At 51.6% G+C, this 21880-nt stretch overlaps 6 protein-coding genes across 6 annotated transcripts; 2 read left to right on the top strand and 4 right to left on the bottom strand.

Moving 5' to 3' along the window:
* Positions 1-87: 87 nt before the first annotated feature.
* Positions 88-3089, bottom strand: orlA (putative alpha,alpha-trehalose-phosphate synthase subunit Tps2; the record flags this gene model as incomplete). Its single annotated transcript, XM_056908627.1, has 3 exons — positions 88-254; positions 337-2590; positions 2670-3089. 3 exons carry the CDS (start codon positions 3087-3089, stop codon positions 88-90), a joined length of 2841 nt encoding a protein of 946 aa, XP_056767245.1.
* Positions 3090-4215: 1126 nt separating this feature from the next.
* N7458_005244 (uncharacterized protein) lies at positions 4216-5751 on the top strand (the record flags this gene model as incomplete). The annotated part of the gene is made up of 1 exon (XM_056908626.1): positions 4216-5751. The coding sequence occupies one exon, from the start codon at positions 4216-4218 to the stop codon at positions 5749-5751; it is 1536 nt and encodes a 511-aa protein (XP_056767244.1).
* Positions 5752-6092: 341 nt separating this feature from the next.
* Positions 6093-11657, bottom strand: pld3 (phospholipase D; the record flags this gene model as incomplete). Its single annotated transcript, XM_056908625.1, has 3 exons — positions 6093-6099; positions 6163-6231; positions 6295-11657. The coding sequence occupies 3 exons, from the start codon at positions 11655-11657 to the stop codon at positions 6093-6095; spliced, it is 5439 nt and encodes a 1812-aa protein (XP_056767243.1).
* A 3187-nt stretch (positions 11658-14844) lies between these two features.
* Positions 14845-16015, top strand: N7458_005242 (uncharacterized protein; the record flags this gene model as incomplete). Its single annotated transcript, XM_056908624.1, has 2 exons — positions 14845-15217; positions 15297-16015. The coding sequence occupies 2 exons, from the start codon at positions 14845-14847 to the stop codon at positions 16013-16015; spliced, it is 1092 nt and encodes a 363-aa protein (XP_056767242.1).
* Positions 16016-16597: 582 nt separating this feature from the next.
* On the bottom strand, positions 16598-17459 carry N7458_005241 (60S ribosomal protein uL15; the record flags this gene model as incomplete). The annotated part of the gene is made up of 3 exons (XM_056908623.1): positions 16598-16816; positions 17066-17264; positions 17428-17459. 3 exons carry the CDS (start codon positions 17457-17459, stop codon positions 16598-16600), a joined length of 450 nt encoding a protein of 149 aa, XP_056767241.1.
* Positions 17460-18613: 1154 nt separating this feature from the next.
* Positions 18614-21693, bottom strand: chl1 (DNA helicase; the record flags this gene model as incomplete). The annotated part of the gene is made up of 9 exons (XM_056908622.1): positions 18614-19315; positions 19378-19548; positions 19614-19780; positions 19831-20278; positions 20339-20980; positions 21044-21213; positions 21290-21380; positions 21484-21488; positions 21564-21693. 9 exons carry the CDS (start codon positions 21691-21693, stop codon positions 18614-18616), a joined length of 2526 nt encoding a protein of 841 aa, XP_056767240.1.
* Between the last annotated feature and the right edge of the window lie 187 nt (positions 21694-21880).

Here is a 21880-nt window from a genome sequence, read left to right as displayed (position 1 = left end):
GGCTAGAAGAGGGGGAACATGCAGAACACAGCAAAGTCGCTCCCATGGAGGCTTACGGACCAGCATCGGGGAGTTAGCTGTCGAGTCTCAATGATCTTGGTGCGAGTTGCTGTTGAGCATTTGCAAAGTGCTGATGACGTCTGCTGGCTCAAGCAGGTGCCAGCTGGCATCGGTCTGCTTCGAGCTGGCGCCAACGGTCACCGAGTACACATGGTCCTGCGGCAGGTCGAACTTTTGAAGGGCACGGAACATATCTAGTTTGAGACATAATTAGCAAATTCCGAGTTTCCCAAGTTGTTAACTGGAAGAATCCAAACGTAGGGGGGTCATGCATACCTTCATCGGTAAAGTCGTCGCCCAGACACAAGATGAATTCCGGCGCCTTACCCGGCTCCGTACCATACTCGTTGACCAACCGTGTCGCAATGAATCCCTTGTTGACAAAAGTCGGCCGCACCTCGAGGTTGGCCTTGCCGGCCATAACCTCCACATCCCACCGCTTGGCAACCGTATCTTCCAGGGCCTTGCGACATTCACGTGCCTGGAAGGCTCCATACTCCGGGTCGGCCCGGCGGTAGTGCCAGGTCAATGCCACACGTTTGCGCTCAATAAATGACCCTTGCGTCCGTTCGGTGTAGTGCTGGAAAACTTCAATTACTTCCTTTTGCCAGCCCATGTTGGTCCGCTCGGCCAGATTCTCCCAGTCATCTGACCGGGGCTTGCGGATAAAACACCCGTGCTCGGCACTGAGGCCTAGCTCGGGGAGATGACCCATCCATTCATCCAAAAAGGCCTGATCTCGTCCACTGATGATCCAGACGGCATTTCGGGGATCAGCAGACAAGCTCTTCAAAGTGCGCAGGACACGATCGGACGGGATTGCGGCCTGCGGGTCCTTTACAATCGGCGTGAGGGTACCGTCGTAGTCAAACATGAACAGCCGTCTCCGTGCTTTGCGGTATGCCTTCATCAATTTACCGCGATCTAGGGCAGGCGTAGCGACAGACTGGTCAAAGGAGGACAGGTTGGTGAGGAGACGGTGGAGGAACAGCGTGGACCAAGTGCTGACGGTGTTGGTGATGACGTGCTTGTACAGCTTCAGGTGCTGGTCCTTGCGCTGATCGGCCGGCATCTTGAGGGCTTTGTCAATTGCGCCAGCGACACCCACCAAGTCCCAGGGGTTGATGTGAATAGCGCTGGGCAATGTGCCTGCAGTGCCCGAGAATTCCGAAAGGATGAGGGGACTGTGGTTTGTCTGTTGGCACACGATATACTCCAAACTCGTGGTGTTCATACCGTCGCGGACAGTGGTGATCAGTCCCACGTCAGCGACGCGCAGAAGAGCAAAGTACTCCCGCTGAGACAGATACTGTGGGTAGTACTGCACCGGAGAGAAGCTGAGCGATCCAAAGCGACCATTAATCGTGGAAACAAGGTTGGCAATCTGGCCAGCAATCTTGTTCTCGGGATCCTCTTTCTCTTCCTCAACGCTGGTCGGGCTTGTCACTTGGATGAGAACAACCTTATCCCGCCATTCAGGGTATCTTTCCAAGAAAATTTCGAAAGCCTGCAACTTTTGGGCCACACCGCGAACACTGTCAAGACGATCACGGCCGACGATAATCTTCTTTCCGGCATACAATTTGCGGATGCCTTGCACGGTCTTCTCCAGATCCAGCGATCCGAAGGCCGCCTTTTGTATCGCTCGAGCATCGATTCCAATGGGGAAGACATCCACGGCAACGTGGGCACCATATGCGTCCACACCAGCAGAATTAGACTCGAAGCCCAAGACACGGGTGCAACATGAAGAAAAGTGCCGTGAATAGGAGAATGTCTGGAACCCAATCATGTTGGCACCGAGGACTCCGGTCAAGACTTCCTTGCGCTTGGCCAAACATCGGACGAACTCGCTACTGGGGAACGGCGAGTGTAGGAAGAAGCCGATGTAGATATTCGGGATGCGCTGTCGTAGTAGGCTGGGCAGGAGGAAAAGGTGGTAATCGTGAATCCAGACCACGTCGCCTTCCTGATAGTCCGCCGCAATGCGATCCGCAAAGAGTTGATTCAGGCGGGTATAATCAGACCACCACCGCTGCTCCGAACGACCGTCCGTAGGGCCATGCTGCTTGTAGTGCAGGAGAGGGTAGAGTTCTCTCTCTGCATACCGGCGCCACCTTCCTTGGTCTTTGAGGAGGACGGTGTCTTGTGGCTCCTCTGACTCATCCGATAGCCAGACTGGCAAGATCCGGCCATAACGCCCAGAGGCCAACTGTTGATCAAGCCTTTCCCGGTCCTCTTTCTCAATGCTGATTCCATCAATCAGAGGGTGTGAAGGGGGTTTCTGACTCGCATTTACCGGAACGGGTGCGGCTGCCTTGTTGAGTGGGATCGCGCCCGCAGCGCTGGCACTAGTCGGTAGCTTGGTAGCCGCATTTACTGGAATCTGCTGGAGAGGCATCTTCGTATCAGATGCAGGCTCGACCTCTCCAGTCCATCCCACCAGCGTATGAGACCATTGAGTCTCATCAGAGGCTAGATGAGCGAATGAATCGAAGAGGGCTGAAGTTCCGGACCGCGGCTTGAGTTCCTAGACAGAGAGATAAGAAGTATCAGTATCGTTATCTTTGCCAAGGAAATGGAATATTATCATAAGGATCACCACGTACCCAGTTTGAACCAGATTGATGATAGAGCTTGTACGGGATACAAAAGGCCGCGCTGATCAGTCGGCCACTCAACTTCAACCCTGGATGCTGCGAGCGAGGGTCAATCTCAGGCGACATTGGCGATGCGTCCCCCGTAAGGCTCAACCGGCGCAGGAGGTCTTGTCCTGAAGACATCTTCCTCCGGCCTGGTGGCGGAGCGGCATCCGAGGAGTCCAGTGCGTCGGTCCTCACGCCCGGGATGCTAGCAAAGTACGAAGGCGCATCACTATCCATCTGGTGTTTCTTATCGGCGGGCAAGCTCGGCGTAGCATTAGTCGCATCTTTGTAAGCTTCATCCTTTAAAGCTGTAAGCCCCGGTCCAACGAGGACTGGGTCTGGTTGTCCGTCAGGGACCTTCGCGGGGCTTCCTTGATCAGACATGATGATGATGTGTGGGGTTCCGGAATCAGGGACGAGGACGATGCGTCACACCAAGCAATTCAACTGTAGAAGCCCCAGCTGTTAGCACTGCCAATTGTCACATGTACACTTTTCCGATGCTCAAGGCCACGCAATTGACTATGACGGTTGGTGACCTAGACGCAACGAGGGTGAACATTGCATACCTCGGAGGAAGACGGGCGTCGAGGGGTTGATCGACACGAGAGTGGAACTATGGGCGCGAGCAAGCCATGGATGACGAGTCGAAGCAGTACACCACTAGATCGGCAGGACAAGGAAGAGTTGAAGATTGAAGCAGACGCGTTCGAAGGAGAGGAGAGTTAGAATGGCAATAAACACAAGAGCCAGAAAGCAGTTAGAAACGGAAGGGTCGATGTCGGTTGTGGTTTGGAGGGGAGAGCGGTGAATGAAGCCACTGGCCGAAACAGGAACGCTTCGCTTCAGGACTGCTCGGTGAATAATGGCTTCAGTCCTACGTCATATGGACTATGGAGCCAGGTTAAAAGAGTAACAGCCGATGAATAGGGGCTTGGTGCTGGTGGACTAGAAAGCCTGGGCTAGATGTCGAAGATTCGAGACAAAATCGTTTGTGATCGAACGAGTTCTTCGTAGTTTTGTATAGTTCATGGGGAGCATCTTAGAGCGGACATGCTAAGATCGGCCAGGGCAGGATATAATACAGTCATGATGGTACAGAGTATGTAAGTTACCCGAAGACTGCAGAATTGTCCTCGATATGATACTTACCGCCTACTATAAGTGGCTCATACGTCCAGTACATACAGTACACTTACAGACAAGAACCCTGTCACAGTTGAGGATGTCTACGATCATCGTCAATGATATAGAAGAACAGAGATAGCTACACACAGGGATACAAAGCAATGATGCAATTGTATACTTGAAAGCATATTATACCAATCTATATTATTTAGGGCTATCCAAGTTCCTTTTGCCAGTTGACCCTCCAATCCCTCCAATTGATCAATACACCACTTGTCCTGCCTCAGGCCTCCATCTATCACAGTCCCGTTCCCTCAAATCCTCATCCACCTCTCTTCCTTCTCCTTCCTCCACAATATGCCGCCTCGGTGATCGCCCGGCGATGCGACTGTCTGGCATCCAATCCTCTCGCCTCTTCCACATCCCCCGGCGATTCCGCACCATCCAACCTCCCCAGGATGACGACGTTTTCGCCAACAGTCTGCGCAAAACCCTAGAGGCGCATCGCGCCTCTAACCGCGCTCGTCTCATCCGCAAAACCTACCCTCGTGCTCCATCTCCGGGCCTCTTTAGACCTTACATTCCGCCCGAAAACCGTGCAGGTTACCAGCCACCACTGCCGGCGCCGCTATCGCCACCGGTGATTAGCCCCGAGCTAGATCTGTCTGGGAAGGCGAGCGCCAAAAAGCGCTCACGCAGGCGGACCCCAGAACCTAGCACCCACTCGACGGATGACCGACCCGAGAGGAATGCAATTCGGTCCGTGGGTGATGTGGGTTGTGGTCGACTGGGTGAAACACCGTGGTTGAGCTATCTGGCCAACGCTGGTGCTCCTGGTCATGCTTCTGCATACTTGGATGCGGAGATACAAGCTTTGCACCGCTATTTAGCTCCGAGCTCCAGCGAGGAAAACCGAGCTTCTCGGCTCGGTGAGGAAGTCTCTTCGTTACTGAAATCAATTGTTCCACATACACCGACACTCATCGGATCCCGCCGTACGGGTCTTGCGCTGGCGCATTCAGACCTGGACTTCCTCCTACCCTTTGAAGATCTCCCGCGGTCCTTGGAGAGAACTCGCAGACCAAGTCCGACTCGTCCTCAGATCCGAGATGCACACTTGAATCTACTCCGTCAAGTCGAATCAACGTTGCAGAGTGCTCCAGAGTTCAAAGACCAAGTCCGTCTGTCTGGAAAGCGCAGCCTCGTGCTAGAAGCTCGACATCGTCCCACGGGCTTATTGCTGCAATTCTACTGTGGTGAACGGGTACCTGCGTTCACGGAGTATCTACAGGATTACTTGGTAGAGTACCCATCTCTACGACCGCTGCACGCAACAACACGTGCTTTGCTCGAAGCTCGTGGTTTATTCGGATCCTCGCAAGCGGGTATTAGCTCCGATGCACTATCCATGCTGTTAGTTGCATTCTTGAAGATGAACCACGGCCGCTTCCCTGGTCCGCACCGTCTCGGCGATCAGTTACTTGCTTTCCTTCAGCTGTACGGCAGGGATGTTGACTTGAGGTCCGTCGGCGTCGCGGTTGATCCACCGAGCTTTTTTGACGCGGGTACTCTGCGGGAAACTGATGGGGTAGAGGAGTCTGCGTATGTTCGTGGTCAACGGTCCCTCATTGCTGCTAAGCGTACTGCTGCTGCAAGAGGGAATTTGCCTGCTAGTCGTCGGTTATGCGTGCAGGATCCGACGCATTACATGAATGACTTGGGTCGGTCGTGTACACGCACCCCCGAGCTGCAGAGTGTCTTTGCCACTGCGCATGAGCAGCTTCGCTCGGCATGTGAGAGTTGGGAGGGAGCCCCGGAGGAGATGTCGATTCTGACGAAAGCTCTGCGGGCCAAGTTCGATGGATTGGAGAGGATGCGGGAGCAGATTTTGGATTGTGCTGGATCGCAGCCCTCTTGAGCTGGGATGCTGTATGATTTAGATTTACTTTTTTGATACCCTGTATACAAGCTCGTCTCGGCTCTTTTTAAAATTGACTAGCAGTTGATTGGCTGTCATATGAATTAATGCCCGCCCAGTCAATAGGCCGTAGCTACACATCGAGATCAAAAGAATCACGTCCCGCGTTTTTTAAGGGATATTAGTCTAATAAAACAAGAACGAGGTAGTACAATGCATAGAACGAAGCAAGCAAGAACAGCAGCGCTCAAATATACAAGAGACCGAGAGAGGACGATAGAAATGAGTGAGAAGCAAGTTCTTCACGCAGACGCCGTCCAGTGCAAGTCGATGAAAAGAAATTAATTACTAGGACAGCTTGTTAGTAACGGGGATACTTTGCGTGCCAACGAGACGAGAAAAGAAACTTACTAAATTTCCAGAGGCGAGATCTGGTCCAAGGCATATAGCCAGTTTCCGCCTTGCTCTTCCTTTTCAAGCCTATAGGAATATTAGTTAGCATAAATGCCAGTGTAAATGGAGAAAGAAAAAATTGGGTCATACCAGTCATATGGCCAGAGGATTAGATGACCCTGGACCTTGTTCAAAAGATCTTCAGCACGTTGCTTGTCCATCACTTCGTCCGTTCCATGGATGCCGCCCTTGGATCCGATGGTGGTAGCCCGCCGTCTCCGTCTGCGGGACTGCGATGTCGATGTCGCATTCAAATTCACAGCCTCGGAGTAGTCGACATGGACCGATGCGGAGCGTGGCTTTTCGGCATCCTCGCCGGTTAGACTCTCCTCGTTGTTCACGGCGGTACTCACCAAGTGAGGTTCGGATGCCGTCTTCAGCGCTACTTTCTCATCAATGGACGACAAGGTTTCCTGCTTTGCCAGGTCGGATTGCGGCCGTTCGAGTTCATTCTTAGCGCTGTTGACATCGGCCTTCTCGTCGATTGTTTGAGGAGCTTTCAAGTCCCCGAATCCTTCAGATCTAGGGCCGCCAAGCGACATTGAAGAGGCGAGCCCACTGGCACTGCCACTAGCACCAGCACTGGGAGCGCCGGTTTGCTTCTGGTTGGATGAAGGAGCCGGCTTGCCGCCTTGGTGATTTTGCATCTCTGCAAAGCGCTCACCATATGCTGCATACTCCTTGTATTCCTTCCAGTTTTTGACTTCACTGTCTGGCATGCACCGGAAAACAGACCGATAGATCTTTGTATTCTTCTCCGCAAGGGCCTGCCAAGTATCCAGATAGAATGCATCATTGACCGGGTCCTTCATGCAGTCTTTGTCAACAAAGATACGCTTCAGATCAGGGACAAGCGGGTTGTCATATGTAGAGTTGCCCTGGGTTTCCTTGAACACGTATAAGCCGCCGTTGCCATTAGCGGACTCGCGGCTTGATGAACCAGAGGCGGCATGTCCCAGCGACGGGGTGTCGGAATTAGTGTTAGCTTCAGAGTCACGGGCAGTTTCAGCCGACGAGCTTTGCTTGCCGGCCTTGGAAGTTGATGGGGCCTGAGACGACTTTCGCTCCGAGGCATGTTTGGGCTGCTCAAATGTACCCTTTCCTTCAGAAGCAATTGGCGAAACGAGCGCCTCCCGTCCGTCTGGTGACATTTGAGAATCACGGCCGACTCCCAGGCCAGCCTTCTCCGCATTAATCAAGTGGTCGACACCATCGCCGTCGACGTCTTTCTTGTGCTCAGGATTGTCTGTAACACGCGGATCGGCAGTCAGGCGGCGATTGCTCTTCAGATTGGGGTTTTTACCCTGTTCCCAGTCAACGTCATGGTTGAAGCTGTGCATGTGCTCAGAGCGCGACAAGAACTCATCCTGAACGCGATGACGGCGCTCCATCATCTCACGCTCATCCTGTCGTTCGATCATGGACGACTCTGATTCGCGTCGTTCTCGCCCATTAGTCGGCTGGGGGCCTTCTTCGACAACCTGGATCTTGCGAAGTTCCTCTTCGGTAGAGAAATCGTGCTCCAAAAGCTCATCGACATCGATGCCAAGGTGCTCTCGCATCAAACGCATTCGCAGAGTGTGTGGGAATCGGCCAACAAGGTAAGGTTTGCCAGCCATAGTTGATGAGATCATATCAGTATCCCGGACGATGGCAGCGACCTCGGAATCGCGAGATCCCAGCATGGATCGCTCGTTGATGTTGGCCGATCCAATAATGGCAGCACGATCATCGACAACCATGCACTTTGCATGGATGTACAGTTGCTCGGTCACCAACTGCTTTTGCGGACCAATCTTGCCCCAGGTTCGCAAGCTGAAGAACTGAATGTAGTCCTCGGGCTCGATGCCAAGCGCCCGAAGACGCCCGAAGATGGATGTCTCACCACGGCAGATACTGCGGTATTGACACTGCATGATAAGACGCACACTGGTACCACCCTCACTGTCCACGGTATTTTGGAAACCGGGGATCAAAGGAATCACAATAACAGCACGCCAGGCCTCCTCATTCTTGGCTGCTCGGACGATTCTCTCAACCAAGGCATCACCGATCAGGTTCTCGATCTTCCTGCCATCGATTTCACAGGTACTGATAAAGAACTGGTTCTCGATGTAGACAAAATGCTCGGACTCTTCAATCAGCTTGACGTAAGCGTTCATGATACTGTGTTCAGTGACATCTGGTGTGCCAGTTGACCACATGCTGCTGGAGCGCAGGATTTGCACCTCACAAGTTCCATCCAGACCCAAAGCTTCCAGGTCAGCCGGGTTGAAGTCCGGAGGTGGCAGCAGGAAAGGGGTTGGTCGTGTTGGCTTCCGTTGACGAAGAATATAATTCCAGCGCTGAACGAAATGGCGAGTTAGATCTCGGGCCGGCTGGCCGACGACATGCATAGAGATATCATGCCAGGGCATACGAGGCACGACACATCGATCATACATCTCCTCGTAAGGTTTATCCAAATCATAGAAATCTTGAATACGAGGGTTGGAATAATCCTTTCCAGGCCAAAGTTGGCAGTGATCTGCATCCTTGGGCATGTCTGTAGTTTCAAAGCCAGTGGGCTTATCATCAGTGAGCGAATGCTGAGGCGTGTCCCACCGTCCAAAGCACAGATCAATTCCTCCAACGAAAGCCAGCGTGTGATCGATGAGGCACAGCTTCTCGTGATGGGCCCAGAAGAAAGTGTTCTGACGGAACTGGTTCGGAGATCTCTGGACAAAGATGTTTGGGTGGAGCTCAAGCAGAGAGAACTTAGAGTATTCGGAGTCAATCGGGATGGCAGAGTTGATGTTGCGGTACATGATCACAAAGACTTTCACACCTTCTCGGGCCTTCTTCTGCAAGAGACGATCCAGGCGCCACTTCTGGCTAATGGCGGCAGGGCGTCGCATGTAAAGTTCTGGGCTGAGCCACCAATCGTGGATGTAAATTACATCCTTCGCCTGGTTGATAGCTCTGGATACTACCCACATGTGGTCTCGGCCATCAACTAGCCACTGCGCAAAGCACTTCTGACGCACCGGAGCGAAACTGTCGAACCGGTTTGGCTGCATCCACGGGGTGTTTTCAGCCATGAAACGAATCGACTCTTCAAACTGCAAAAGCTGACGTTCGTTTCGGGCCAACAACTTCAACTTGCGCTCGGAGTTTTCAAGTCGAAGAGTGTGGTGCTGGGGGTGTCTAGCCGAATCCTTTGCTGACTTTGCCAGGTCCTTTGCCTTTTGATTGCGAAGGCTTATCTTTTTGGTTTGCATCTTGAAGTGGGAATCAATCATGAAGACATCGTAAATGTTCATCTCCTCGGGGGAATCCACGCAGACCACGTAGCTGTGACGAACAAGGAACCATTTGGGCCAGTGCCGCTTCGTGATCAGCGAGGGCGTTAGGGCTCGACGGAAGTCGAGACCCTTTGAATATTGGATGATGAGGAAGCCCTCTTTACCGTGGTAACTCCCTTCGGCGGCAAGGCGTACACCAAGCGCAGACAGCTCAAGGAACTTGCAGAGACGGTTGCTGTCAGCTCGGAATATCAAAAAACGAATCATCTTCTGCAGGTAAAGCTCGAGCTTCTTCCGCTGTCTTTCAGGATACGTCTCCCGTCTACCACCAGGTCCTTCGTGGGTAGACGAAGGTCCAGCAGCAGACTCCCCTTCCTGGTTGGTGATGCTAGACTTTCTGCGAGCAATACCCTGAGAAGGTCTGCGCTGATATTGCGGGCTCTTGCCCTTCTTCTTTGCTGCCTTTTCGGTGCCACTCATGGCCTCGGTCTCGTATCCGCCATCCTCTTCCTCATCTTCAAACTCGCTTTCCAGTCCACGAACACCACGCATGTAAGGGAAAGCACTTCTGGGGAAACGAGGAAGATTAGGGCTATTCTCGCTTGTTCGTAGCTGAATGTACTTTTGTGTGCCAAGGTGAAGCTTGTACTTGAGATGCAAGTTGGCGAAATCCCTCAAAGTCCGGAAGATGACCCATTTCATTCGTGTCATCCCACTTCCGTACTCCAGTTCAATACGGAACACCAGGTGACGGTCACCGGAATGCGAGTCAATGCGACTGTCGGTAACACGAACTTTCAATTGCTCCAATAGAATTGGAATTCGCCTGCTTCCGTGTTCATCGCGTTGGAACGCACTGGCTAAGATGAGAGCAGCAGGTACAGCGGAAGACAGTTCGGCGAGCAGCTCTGCTGATTTCTTGTTGTCCACCGCATTCTCTGGCCTGCGCCGTTGACCGATCAGCTTGAGACCAGCTTTGATTTGCCTCCAGCGCTGTGCACTAGCACTAGTGCCTCGTTCGTTTCGATGGCGTCTCCAGGTAGCTGCAAGGCTCTCATTGTTGTCCGATGGGCCTCCAATGCCGGTAAGACGCCGTAATTGACTAGGTCGCTGCGGTTCATCCTGATTACCATCCTGCTGTGTCCTCCCGATATAAGAGAAGCCACGTGTGCTCAATGTACTCCTCTTGCGCCTGCTTAGCTGAGCACGACCCTCGTCCTCGGACACTCCCTCGCGGGGTTGAGGCGTGAAGTCCGTGGTGCTGGCTCTGCGAGGGAATAGATTGGTCCGGTAGTTCTCAAAAGGAGCAAAGGAGGATGCGAAGTGGAAAGATGGGCGGCGTGTAGTCTTAGGAGTTGTAGGAGAAGTGCGGTTTCCAACCTCTTCGTCCGTCTGTCGTCGACGACGCAGGATTCTCTTCCTTTTGGGGCGTTCAGCTTGTTGCTCAGCACCACTTTCCTCCGCATCAGCGTCTGCGTCACTGCCCTCCTCAGTCAGGGGCTCAGGGAAGCGAAATTCACCCCGCTCAGAGCCTGGAGTCACCATGTCGGCCGGTGCTGGACGGAAGTCACCAATCGTAGCTCCGCTCGCCGACCTGGAATGGGATGCAAAGGGTGGGGATGCAGCGAGTGACTTCAATCGGGTCATGAATGACCGTCCTCTCGGTTGTTCTCCATCCTCCCCGTACACGGATGAGGGCCGGGATGGCCCCCGGGATGCGGGCGCATCAGGGGCTTCGTTGTCTGTATCGCGAAACTGGACACTCGGCGCACGAGACGGAGGGGACACACCAGGTATCGAAGCCTGGTGTCTGTGACGGTTCACTGGCGAGTCTCTGTCACTGTTCGGCAGTCGAGTTTTAGGGGAGGGATGCTCTTTTGGAGAGCCACGTTGCGTTGAGGAGGCACGCAAATTTTCCTTATTCGAGGCGATTGATCCGGTCGCTTTGGATGCCTCTTTTCTTTCCAAGCCTCTCTCATTCTCTACCGTATCTGTCGCCGGAGGTTGTCTCAGAGAGGCGGGTCGGTTCGTGTCGGTGGGAGACGGGAAGGGTGAGGCCAGCTTTGAACCATTCGAGACTGAGATCGGGTCGGGCTTCTTGCGCGTCTCACTTTCCGGGCTCTGTCCAGCCTCCTTCTGGGAAGATGGGGCGAACTGAGCGTCGGCCATGCTGTGGTTGCTAGATGATCTTTAGTTGCAGGTCGCGGGGAAGTTGGCAGGTCAGGGACCTAGCTGCATACATGCGGGATCAATCGAGGCCCTGTCGGATATGATTCGAATATCTCGCTGTCATTCTATAATTGCAGCTTTTCAAAGTGTTGAGGCAGAGAATTGACGAGCAAGCAGCATCTCGCGCGCGAATGTTGACAATTAAGGAGCGTTGGTCGTTTGAATTAGTGCATGACCGCGGTGGAGTAGCTCCGCCGCAGTAATCACTCCGACTGGAGAAGGCCCGCCAAGCTAGCCAAGAAGTGTGCGGTCAGTTCCTGAAACCAGAAGAAGTTCAGGGGATATCCAGGGGTAAATCTAATGATAATGTCTTTGGTAGACACAGATTCCGACCTTCAGGAAAAGGTTGAAGGCAGAGTGCAAGGATATTCAAGATCAACCAGTTTGTATTTTCCGAGTCTAAACTGGCATTAGCCATGAATCACGTGGTATATATTTACGGGTTGGCTCTCGCATAAGAAGGTATCACTTTTGACTAGTCGAGTTGAGGGCTATATGAAGCTCAAGATGATTGAAATGCTATTGGACTCAGAAATGATAAATCATTAGCTATATTAACGCTTGTGATTGCCAATTGAATCTCATTCTTCACCCAAAAAATCCTCCCTGTAAATTCTATGCTTATTGACAGCCGTCTGACTCGACCAAGATACCTGACAGTCATCATGCTCAAAAGCTTTATATCTTCGGGATAGACCAGACCGACCAGTGTTAGCTGCTGTACATGCCATCCGAGTGATAGGTCTCTACCTGTAGACCAACATCCCGTTGCGTATGCCAGGTATCCTCAGTGCCGTCTCCGATATGGCAACGAAAATCTCCAACTCTGATTATAACTCCGAGTGATCGAGACTGTCAAAGTCCTGAACATCTTGTAATCAAGCCCAGGCGTCATTCGATCTCCTCATACCACAAAATTTGCAGGCGCATGCTGAATGGGAAATCGTCAATCTGCAAAAGTTTGAATGTCCTCAGAGAAGGGTACATCTTCCAGGTCGGAGGCACTTTCGTTCTGGATCCAATATCTCTCGGGGATCTCTAATGAAGTTTTGAGAGATCCATCAAGTAATATACTGGTTTCTCCTGGCGGCTTCCTTCCAAGATAGATTGGCATCAGAAGCATGAGGTCAGAGAGTAGCTTGTTCAGGGCCCTTTTGGATACCCGCTGAAGTAACGAGCCAGGTTTAGCTTCGATAAACGCATCGAACGATATTGAGTGCGTGTGACTGTCGAATTCCTCTAATAGGACAGACGGGCAAGTTGTCTGGAGATATTCGTATTAGCGTGCGTGTCCGTACCATCAAGCGGTGCACCAAACTCATCATGGTGGTGGAGATTGGTGCTGGCATCAGATTCAGCCCGGACGTCGATGTCGCATGACAGCTCTCGATCTCTCGCCTCCGACGCGGCTCGCAATTTCCAATCACGGTATCTCTGCATGGCTCTTCCAAGTCTCCCAGCGCATATTCCCAACGCTGTACACATGGGTTCCGGAGATTCATCGACCCGTGCCCACTCTCATGGCATGAACGGCCATGTATACTCGCAAAGAGAGGAAGAATTCCTCGGCTGTGTCGTGATGGACCCCAAAGACACTATACTCGAAGCAGCCCACATTATATGATAGTATCTTCAAGAATCCCGCGAAGTGCGGTTGTGGGCGATCGATAGCATCGTAGTAAAACAAACTCCAAGCTAGGAGGTGAGTTCGAGTGTATAAGTGAAGTTTTTGAGGCTTTTGTAAGTGCTGTCTGTCTCTGATATACTGAAATACACGAAGTGGACGGTGGACGGTGAGTTTGTCAAATTGCTGACGAGTTTTCGATGAAGCGACGGCTGACCCGTGGGAGAAAAAGAGTCTGAAAGGAAAGATGAGTGGCCATATAGGCCTGAAATGTTGGTCAAAGCTTGACCCTGGGAGAATCTTGAAATGTCATAACTCATGCACGAGGATTAAGCTGATGAAGTATAGCAACATGAAGGGGCGTGATGAACTTGGAAGAAGAAAGAAGCAGAGACTCAGAGAGGGTACTCAGAGAGGGGCGAACGAGACAAAAATTCTCCTTGATTACCTACCGAGTTGGACAGCCATATCGATATTCATTCTTCTTTGTTAGATTTGGACCCAGATCTGCATAGTAACTCTGGATGTACCCCCTACTAGAGAGTATATACAAGAGGGTATAGTACCAACGAGGAAACTTTGTGGGAATGCCAGCTGGGGACATAGCAGTAAGCTCAAGCAGAACGAGTATGGAGGACAACAGTAGTAACAGACAGAAATATTATGGTAGCAAGGTTAACTCAATTAATTATACTCTATCGGGACTTGCCAAGGAGATCCTCCTGATATCGTAGCATCGAAATGGAAACTCTGAATGACTTGGTAACCGGGCTATCTAGTTTGCTCTTTTTTACGAAGTATATCAGGCCATATCCAACAGCCCAGCCACAAAACATCACCAGAAATCAATGAATAAACCTCCAGCCCCATGAATCGAACCATTGACTTCTGTGTCACCATACAAACATTTCGCGACACTCAACGATGCTCAAGGACTTCCCCCAAATGCTTACCCCCATCAGATCCGACACCTAAATCTCCACCAAATCTTTAAAATTCCTTATAGATACTTATGAAAAATTATCAATATACTCTAATCGCTCTAAAAATTCTATTAATACGAACATCTTTGTATAAAAAGCACAAAAATTTGATCATAGGGTGGTATAGAGATAGCCCCTCAATATTAGGGCAAACATAAAAAGGAGGTAACCCTCCACCTCAGAGGACCCTTTCCTAGAGGGGGCCGTCTAGTGGGAAACTCAGCCGGGGTTGTCATGGTTTCTTATACCACTAGACTATTGAGGCGGAGGGTTACTGAGAGGAACTGGAACTGGGTTATAGCATCTAAGAGAGTTCGCATTTAACCCCGTTTAAGCCGGCAGGCGCGCCTCGGCTCCTTCGCTATATACCCGAGTCGGCACGGCACTTCCCCGCCACTCCAGCGATTATTTCGGGGAACTGCTTACCCAACTGATCAAGTCAGAAAACATCTCTCTCTATCCAACCCACAAAGTCCTCCCAAATCAACATCCACCTTGGTCAGACCAACCCACTGCCACAATGACCGACCCATTGAAGTCCTACGACGACGCCGGCCGCCCCAAGCCCGCCCCAGTCTCGCAAAAGGTCTACAACATCGCCGGTATCTCCATCACAGTCTACGGCCTCGAGGAACTCCGCTCCCAGGCTACAGATGTCGCATGCCTGTGGCTCTTGCACCCCCGTCTTGCGACGCAGGCGCGTATGACTGGTATCGCGGATGCAACTATCAATGACTGGAATGGCAAGACTCAGGCTACTCCGTCGGCAAAGGGCTTGATTGCTGTTGCTTTTGACCAGCGCAATCACGGTGAGAGGATGGTTGATCCGCTTGCCAATGAGGCTTGGAGGCAGGGGAATCCTCGTCATGCGCAGGATATGTTTTCTATTTTCCGTGAGTGCTTACATACTACATGCTCGATGCCGGGCAAAGGTGTCTATGGAGTTGACTGGCGCTAATATATTACTCATAGAGGGCACCGCGCGCGATACCTCGCTGCTAATGGACTATCTTGCTGCGTATATCTTCCCCAATGGCGAGCATAAAATCTCGGAGAACTTGGTGCTAGGCGTGTCTTTGGGCGGACATGCCGCATGGAGCTGCTTGTTGCACGAGCCTCGTATCAGCGCCGGTGTCGTTATCATCGGCTGTCCGGATTACCTCAATCTGATGGCCGACCGCGCCCGCCTCTCCAAGCTACCCTCCTGGACAAAGACCAACCCGCCTGGCGCCGAGATCCTCGGCTCAGAGGCTTTCCCGTCTTCCTTTGTGGATACTGTGAAGCAGTATGACCCCGCCGGTCTGATTCTGGGTTACATGGATACTGGCGCAAGGAGCCTGCAACGTGATGGACCCCTGCTGGAGCCGACGGAGCAACAGAAGCAGGAGCTGCGTCCGCTGTTGACACGGTTATTGGCTGGTAAGCGGATCTTGAACTTGTCCGGTGGTATTGATAAGCTGGTGCCGTATCACCGGGGAGAAGCGTTTTTGGGTTGGTTCAAGAGCGCGGTTGGGTCGAATGGGTGGTTCGCTGATGGCGGTGTCACCTTTGAGGATATCATTGACAAGTCTGCTGGTCATGAGGCGACGGCTAAGATGGTTGATGAGGCTGTTCGGTTTATCAGTGAAACACTGGCGATGAGTGCGGACAAGACTGGTCGGAGAGGTTCGGTGCCGGAGTCGAAGATCTGAGTGGCGTCATGGTTGATAGATTACGGGTATAGAGAAGCTTGTAAATAGCATCGAATGATACACATTGGACCAAGGTACAATATACACAGACCTACAATGGAGAGTCGGGTTCTGCCTTGCCAGCACATACTCGAAAGATGGAGCATAGCACCATAGGCCAGACTCGCATAGGTCCCGAGAGATAATAGATGGGAACTCCCACCAATGAACCGCATATTCAAACCCAGATATTGAATACAATACCCCGGGCACACATACAATCAAGTAGATCGAGCGAAAAAAAGTTTGAAAATCCTCCTTGTGGTATTTGTTTAACACAATGTGAAATCGTAAGGGCATTCGGAGGCTATGCTATGCTGCTTGCATACACAAAAACCCTTTTTCTTTTGGAACGCCTCCAAACCAAACCATCTCAGCTCGTGGCGGCCTTTTTTTCGAGTTTCCAATCGTCCTCCTCCGACAGGATAAGACGTTGAAAGATTTCCTCCACAAGACCGAACGTAGACCCCCCACAAATCCAGTGGGCTACGCTTGCCCCGATTCACCCGCCTTCTCCGGGAAAAAAGCACCAATATTCAACGCTTATGCGACCAGCTCAACAATACCACCGGCCTCCTTGATCTTCTGCTCGGCATCACGGCTGAAGTAGCGGGCACGGACGACGAGGGGGATCTGGGGGAGACGGCCCTTGCCGAGGACCTTGGAGTAGCCGAGGGGCAGGAGGTCGATGACGGGGGCGGTGTCGGTCTTCTGGCCGCTCAGGTAGGCCTCACGCTTCTCGGCGGGGACGAGAGTCCACAGCTGTAGAAAGAAGAATCCAAGTCAGCATGACTTTTTTCCTGAAACATGTTCAATATTCACGATGCCGGTCCATTTTGATTTCCACCCAATTTTATCGTATAACAATTTTCCCGTGCTCTTGTTGTCTTAGCTGTCGTCCTCTGGGCATATACAATATGCATCGGATGCCCTTTTCCCCTCGCTCGCCTTCCCGGACTTTTCGCTTCCCTCTCCTTTCAAAATGGACCGGCTCGTTTCGATTTCACGTACCTTGTCGAGGTTGATGGTGGGCTTCCAGAACTTCTGCTGGGTCTTGTGGAAGTACCGCATACCGACCTTACCGAAGTAACCGGGGTGGTACTTGTCAATGTTGGTACGGTGGTGGTGCTGACCACCGGCCATACCGCGACCACCAGGGGACTTGCGGTGCTTGCCGACACGACCGTAACCGGCAGAAACATGGCCGCGGCTGTAAGAGAGAAAAGAACGAGGTTAGTATTTGTGGTTGTATGATGTGCAAGTGAAGGTGTTATGTCGAGAGCGTCGTGCGATATGCAAAAGCGCCGGCGATATCGAAAACGTTGCGCCGATCACGAACACATTTCGAGGGAGGTGGAAAAAGGTCGACTCACTGCTTCCGAGTCTTCGACAAACGGGTAGGCATCTTGTCGGGTGGTGTGTTGGCGACAAGACCGGTCTGAGAATTAGGCGTTGAAGGGGGAAGGGTCGTGATGCTGCCGACTCGGATGTTGAAATCCACGCTCGCAAAGCTAGACTGTGCGCTAAGCAATTCGCTTGTCCCGTGATAGGGTCAAACCCTGCCCTGGGGTTGTCGTTGGTCACGTGGGACACCTGGTCTCCGTTCTGCCACCGCCTTGACCCGCAGGGTGGTTCTAGCCATATCGGGTAATGATAGTACTGTATAGCATCATCGTTCATCATGGGAAGCTTCCTTAAGAAACCATTATATGAGATAAATATACAGCAACTCGTAAAGCGATCAATATTATTGACCGGCCAGACTAGACCAAGCTTTGGTATTCCAGACAATAAATTACCTTCAATACAAAGTCAGGAGAGGTTATAACCCAGTTCCAGTTCCTCCCAGTAACCCTCCGCCTCAGTGGTCTAGTGGTTTAAGAAATCGGCTTCGGCCGAGTTTCCCACTAGATGGGCGCCTTCCAGGAAGGGGTCCTCGGAGATGCAGGGTTACCTCCTTTTTATGCTACCCGGATATAGAGGACACCACCACGGATAGGTCTTTGCGCTCTTGAAACATTTTTTTTTGGATCAAAATAATCCCAAAGTGTTGGAGAATATATTAATTCTATTATAAATAGTCTTTCATAAGAGGTGAAAGAGATTTGGTGGTATTTGACGGTGATATTGTTGGGGGTGCGCATCGGCATGAAGTATATGAGCATCGTCGAGTGTCGCGAGATGTTTGTGTGGCGACGAAAAAGCCGAGGGTTCAATCCACGGGGGTAGAAGGATTCTGCTATTTTTAATTCATCAACGTTTGTAATGCATGTGGTAGTCTAATTATACAAATTACTGGCTGGCCGAATTGAGTGACACTTCTCAGAGACATGGTAATAGAGCCCCAAAATGAGCAGTTCTATGAGGCGAAGGATGGAAATTCCTGTCTTGTCTTCCTATTTATGGCCGCAGTGGTTGTCAACTGTCTGCTCTTTACTTCACGAGCCCGAGGACTTGTAGATCCCTTTACTTCATAAGGATCCATGTTTTGTTCAACGAAGACTCTTCTTGTGCGGCTATCTTGACCGCTGTATCATTATCATCACCACTTCTCCCTTCTCATCTCGCCTTCTCAGCAAAGAACTTTGACAACCGCTGGACCGTCATCTGCGCAGGCCTTTCACTCGGACTCGCAACCAAACTGCCCCTAATCCACCCGGGCAACTTGGCCTGGATCCTCGGCGTCTCGTACCGCCGGTCAATCATCACGATAGCCGCGTAGTCATTGACATGCCGAATAGCCCGCCCAATACACTGATTGACGGCCCTCATACAAGCATTCTCATAAAAGTCCCGCCCAGCCGCCGCCGCACTAGCTTTCTTCTCCGCCTCCATCCCGGAGTGCTGCTTGTGCGTCTTTTCTTCAATGTACTTGATCTTAGCTTGCCAGACGGCACTGCGGATGTTGGGGAAGGGTAGTCCGATGATTAGGACCCCGCGTCCTAGTTCGTCGGAGAAGTTGATTCCTTCGGAGAGTTTGCCGCCGACCACGGAGAGGAGGAGGGCATCTTGGCCCGTTGAGACGGCAGAGGTGTATTCTTGTAGGAGGGTGTCTGTGGATGCGGTTGAGTCGCGTGATTCGTAAAGGATTTTCTTTTTGTTGGATATTAGGCTCAGGGTTGTTGAGCCGTTGCCATTTGGGATGGGCTTCTGCCATACGCTGATTACTTGGCTGAGGTAGTCGTAGCTGGGGAAGAAAGCGACTACACCGTCGGGGATAACCTGGCAGAGTGTTGCTATTGTTCTTCCAAGGTCGGTGATCTGGTGGATTTATTGTTAGCGTGTACGAAGGCAGGTCTTTGCAAAACAGGATTGTTGCTTACCATTTTCTCGGAGTTGCGGGCCTCGTATGTGAAATCAAAGTCCGAGCCCATGAGTCCCTTTGTGAGAGATTGCGCTACAAGGTTGGTGTGAGGAATGACGTGGCCATAGCTAAATGTATCAAGTCGCTCTGGCGGGACATAGGAAAATAGGTGGTTCATGTAATCGGACATCTGTGGCGAGATTAGCTGTGCAAAGATCGCAGGGCTTTAATCATTTTTCTTCGTCCAAGACTTACGGGAGACATAGTACCACCGGCCAGGATCACAGCTCGGGCATCCTCGACAATCTCTCGGAAGTGATTGGTCGGATCAAGTAGCATGTACTTAAGTTGCACATCATTTTTTCCTTTTGGAAGAAGAGCCTGCCTTCTTCCGATGGATTCATGAGAGGTAACAGGAAACTCTGTATATGGAACAGAACGGGTACGGTGGACCGGTCTCGAGACCGTGAACCTTGCGACTCTTGCGATGATTCGACATATCCGTCGACTTTCCGGGCTAGTTTGCTCTCTTGTAGGTACCGAGATAGCTTGTACGGGTTGATCTGATCCACTCCCTTGCCAGCCATGAGGTCGGATACTTGGACCGAGCCCTCAGCCGGCCCCTTCTGGTGTGAAATTTCGTGGAGGTGGCGGGCGATAGAGCTCACTAGCCTAATCACTTGAGCAACGTAGTTTCGGTTCTTGCCCTTCAGACGGTTCTTGAACTTGCGAGCATATGTTGTTAATTGTGTGATTGCCGTTTGCAGTTGGGATAACGAGACGGTCACCGAGTGAATACCGGCAATGGCATCCATCAGATTGTGCGCCTCGTCGATGATGACTACATGGCCCTTGACGGATAAGTTGAGGGCTTCACGGGCAGATCGCTGGAGAAGAAGTGGATATGGTAATGTCACAATCTGCCAAACAAGAATTAGCAACATACATTTTCCAGTAGTCGAACTCGCATGTTTACTGACCTCGCTGTGTTTGATGACGGAGCGGGATGCATAGTACGGGCAGATGCCAATCTCCTTGCCCACTTTCCCGATATCCTCAATGTCCTTCACCGTAGCCAAGGCATGGTCTCGAAACTGGAGAAGCAATGCATCGTGATCCTTGGAAGGAAGGAAAGAACATTTCTTATCGGCAGCGACACCCGATTGTTGCAGATCTAAGCAACGCTCGTTGATTGCGGTGCTGTTCTCCAAAGCTTGGACCTTGGGATTTATGCAAAGATTCTTTCTGGAGCCAAGTGACAGGTGCTTCACGGCTTCCTCCAGCTTCGACAGGTCGTCCTCCTTGCAGTCCTTCTCCGGGTCGGAGGGAATGCTTGATGGAAATGTGACCCGACGCAGTTCACCTGCAAACTGGCTGAGCTGGGAGTGGGTTCGCGAGCAGTAGAAGATCTTGATTGTGTCATCTTCCTCGTCGTCGTCCTTTTTCGGAGCCGAAAAACTTCCCTTGAACTTTTCTAGCAGAGCGAGGGTACTAGCAGACAGGCCGTCAACCCCGCTTGACTCGCTTGACTTTTTGCGGTCTTCAGACTCGCTATCATAGTCATCCAGGACAAACTGCTCCTCGTCATCGTGACTTGGCTGCGAGTCTGGCTCATCCAATCGCTAAATGCAGAGTTGTCGGGATGAGATTTGAACAGACACGTTTTCAGACTAGGTTATGCATACCTGTTTCTTACGAGGCCGGTCTTGTGTCGTTGAGGCCTGCTTCAATCGCTCTTCTTCCCGTTTAATCTTGGCTAATCGCGCCTCAAACTCTTGTCTTTTCTCAGCAACGGCACGACGCGAATTCTTTTTGGCGAATTCCACCATCCATTCTGGGTCATCATCATCATCGCCTAGTTCAAAAAAAAATGAGACAGAATAAGATGAGCTATGACGCAAGACAAGAGCTACAGGGTGGGACACACATACATGCTGCCTGATCTAAGGTCTCCTGAAAGGCCTTGCGCTTGTGGTCCCGTAGCCAGGTGAGGGAACCGCAGATCAAGCTCAGTGATTTACCCTGAAAGGAAATAATGTCTTAGTATACCAGGGGGGAATGTGAAGATCTCGCCAAAGGTGGCATCTCATCCGAATCACCAGAGCAGTGGAGACATGCTACGTACAGTACCTACGGCCGTCAGATCGGAAGACACGGAGTAAATCAGGGGGCCTTGCTCGGGGAAGAGGGGCTCTTAGCGCATACCAGTGGGGGACTCAAAGACGGCGACTTTTCCGTCCTCAAGGCAGCCGTAGAGGGCCTGCATGAACTGGAGCTGGATGTCGTACGGGGTAAACGGATGGTGGAAATCCAGTGGCGCCCCCGTGGTCGCCATGCTGGTGGCCGTGGTGGCAGTGGCCAGATACACAGCCTGGAGTTTAAGCTAGATAGACCAAAGAACCACACAAATCACCTGGTGGGAACTCAAAAGATCAGCATCAGCGGGTAGGGTTTTTTTCTGGAAAGTCGCGGCTGATAAAAATAACACCCGAGAGCCCGTTGGTGGAGCCCCCAGAGGAGTC

Source organism: Penicillium daleae (assembly GCF_028827525.1).
Source record: "Penicillium daleae strain IBT 16125 chromosome Unknown utg000005l_segment0_segment0, whole genome shotgun sequence".
Taxonomy (NCBI): Eukaryota; Fungi; Ascomycota; class Eurotiomycetes; order Eurotiales; family Aspergillaceae; genus Penicillium; species Penicillium daleae.
This window is presented reverse-complemented; position numbering and strand designations above follow the sequence as displayed.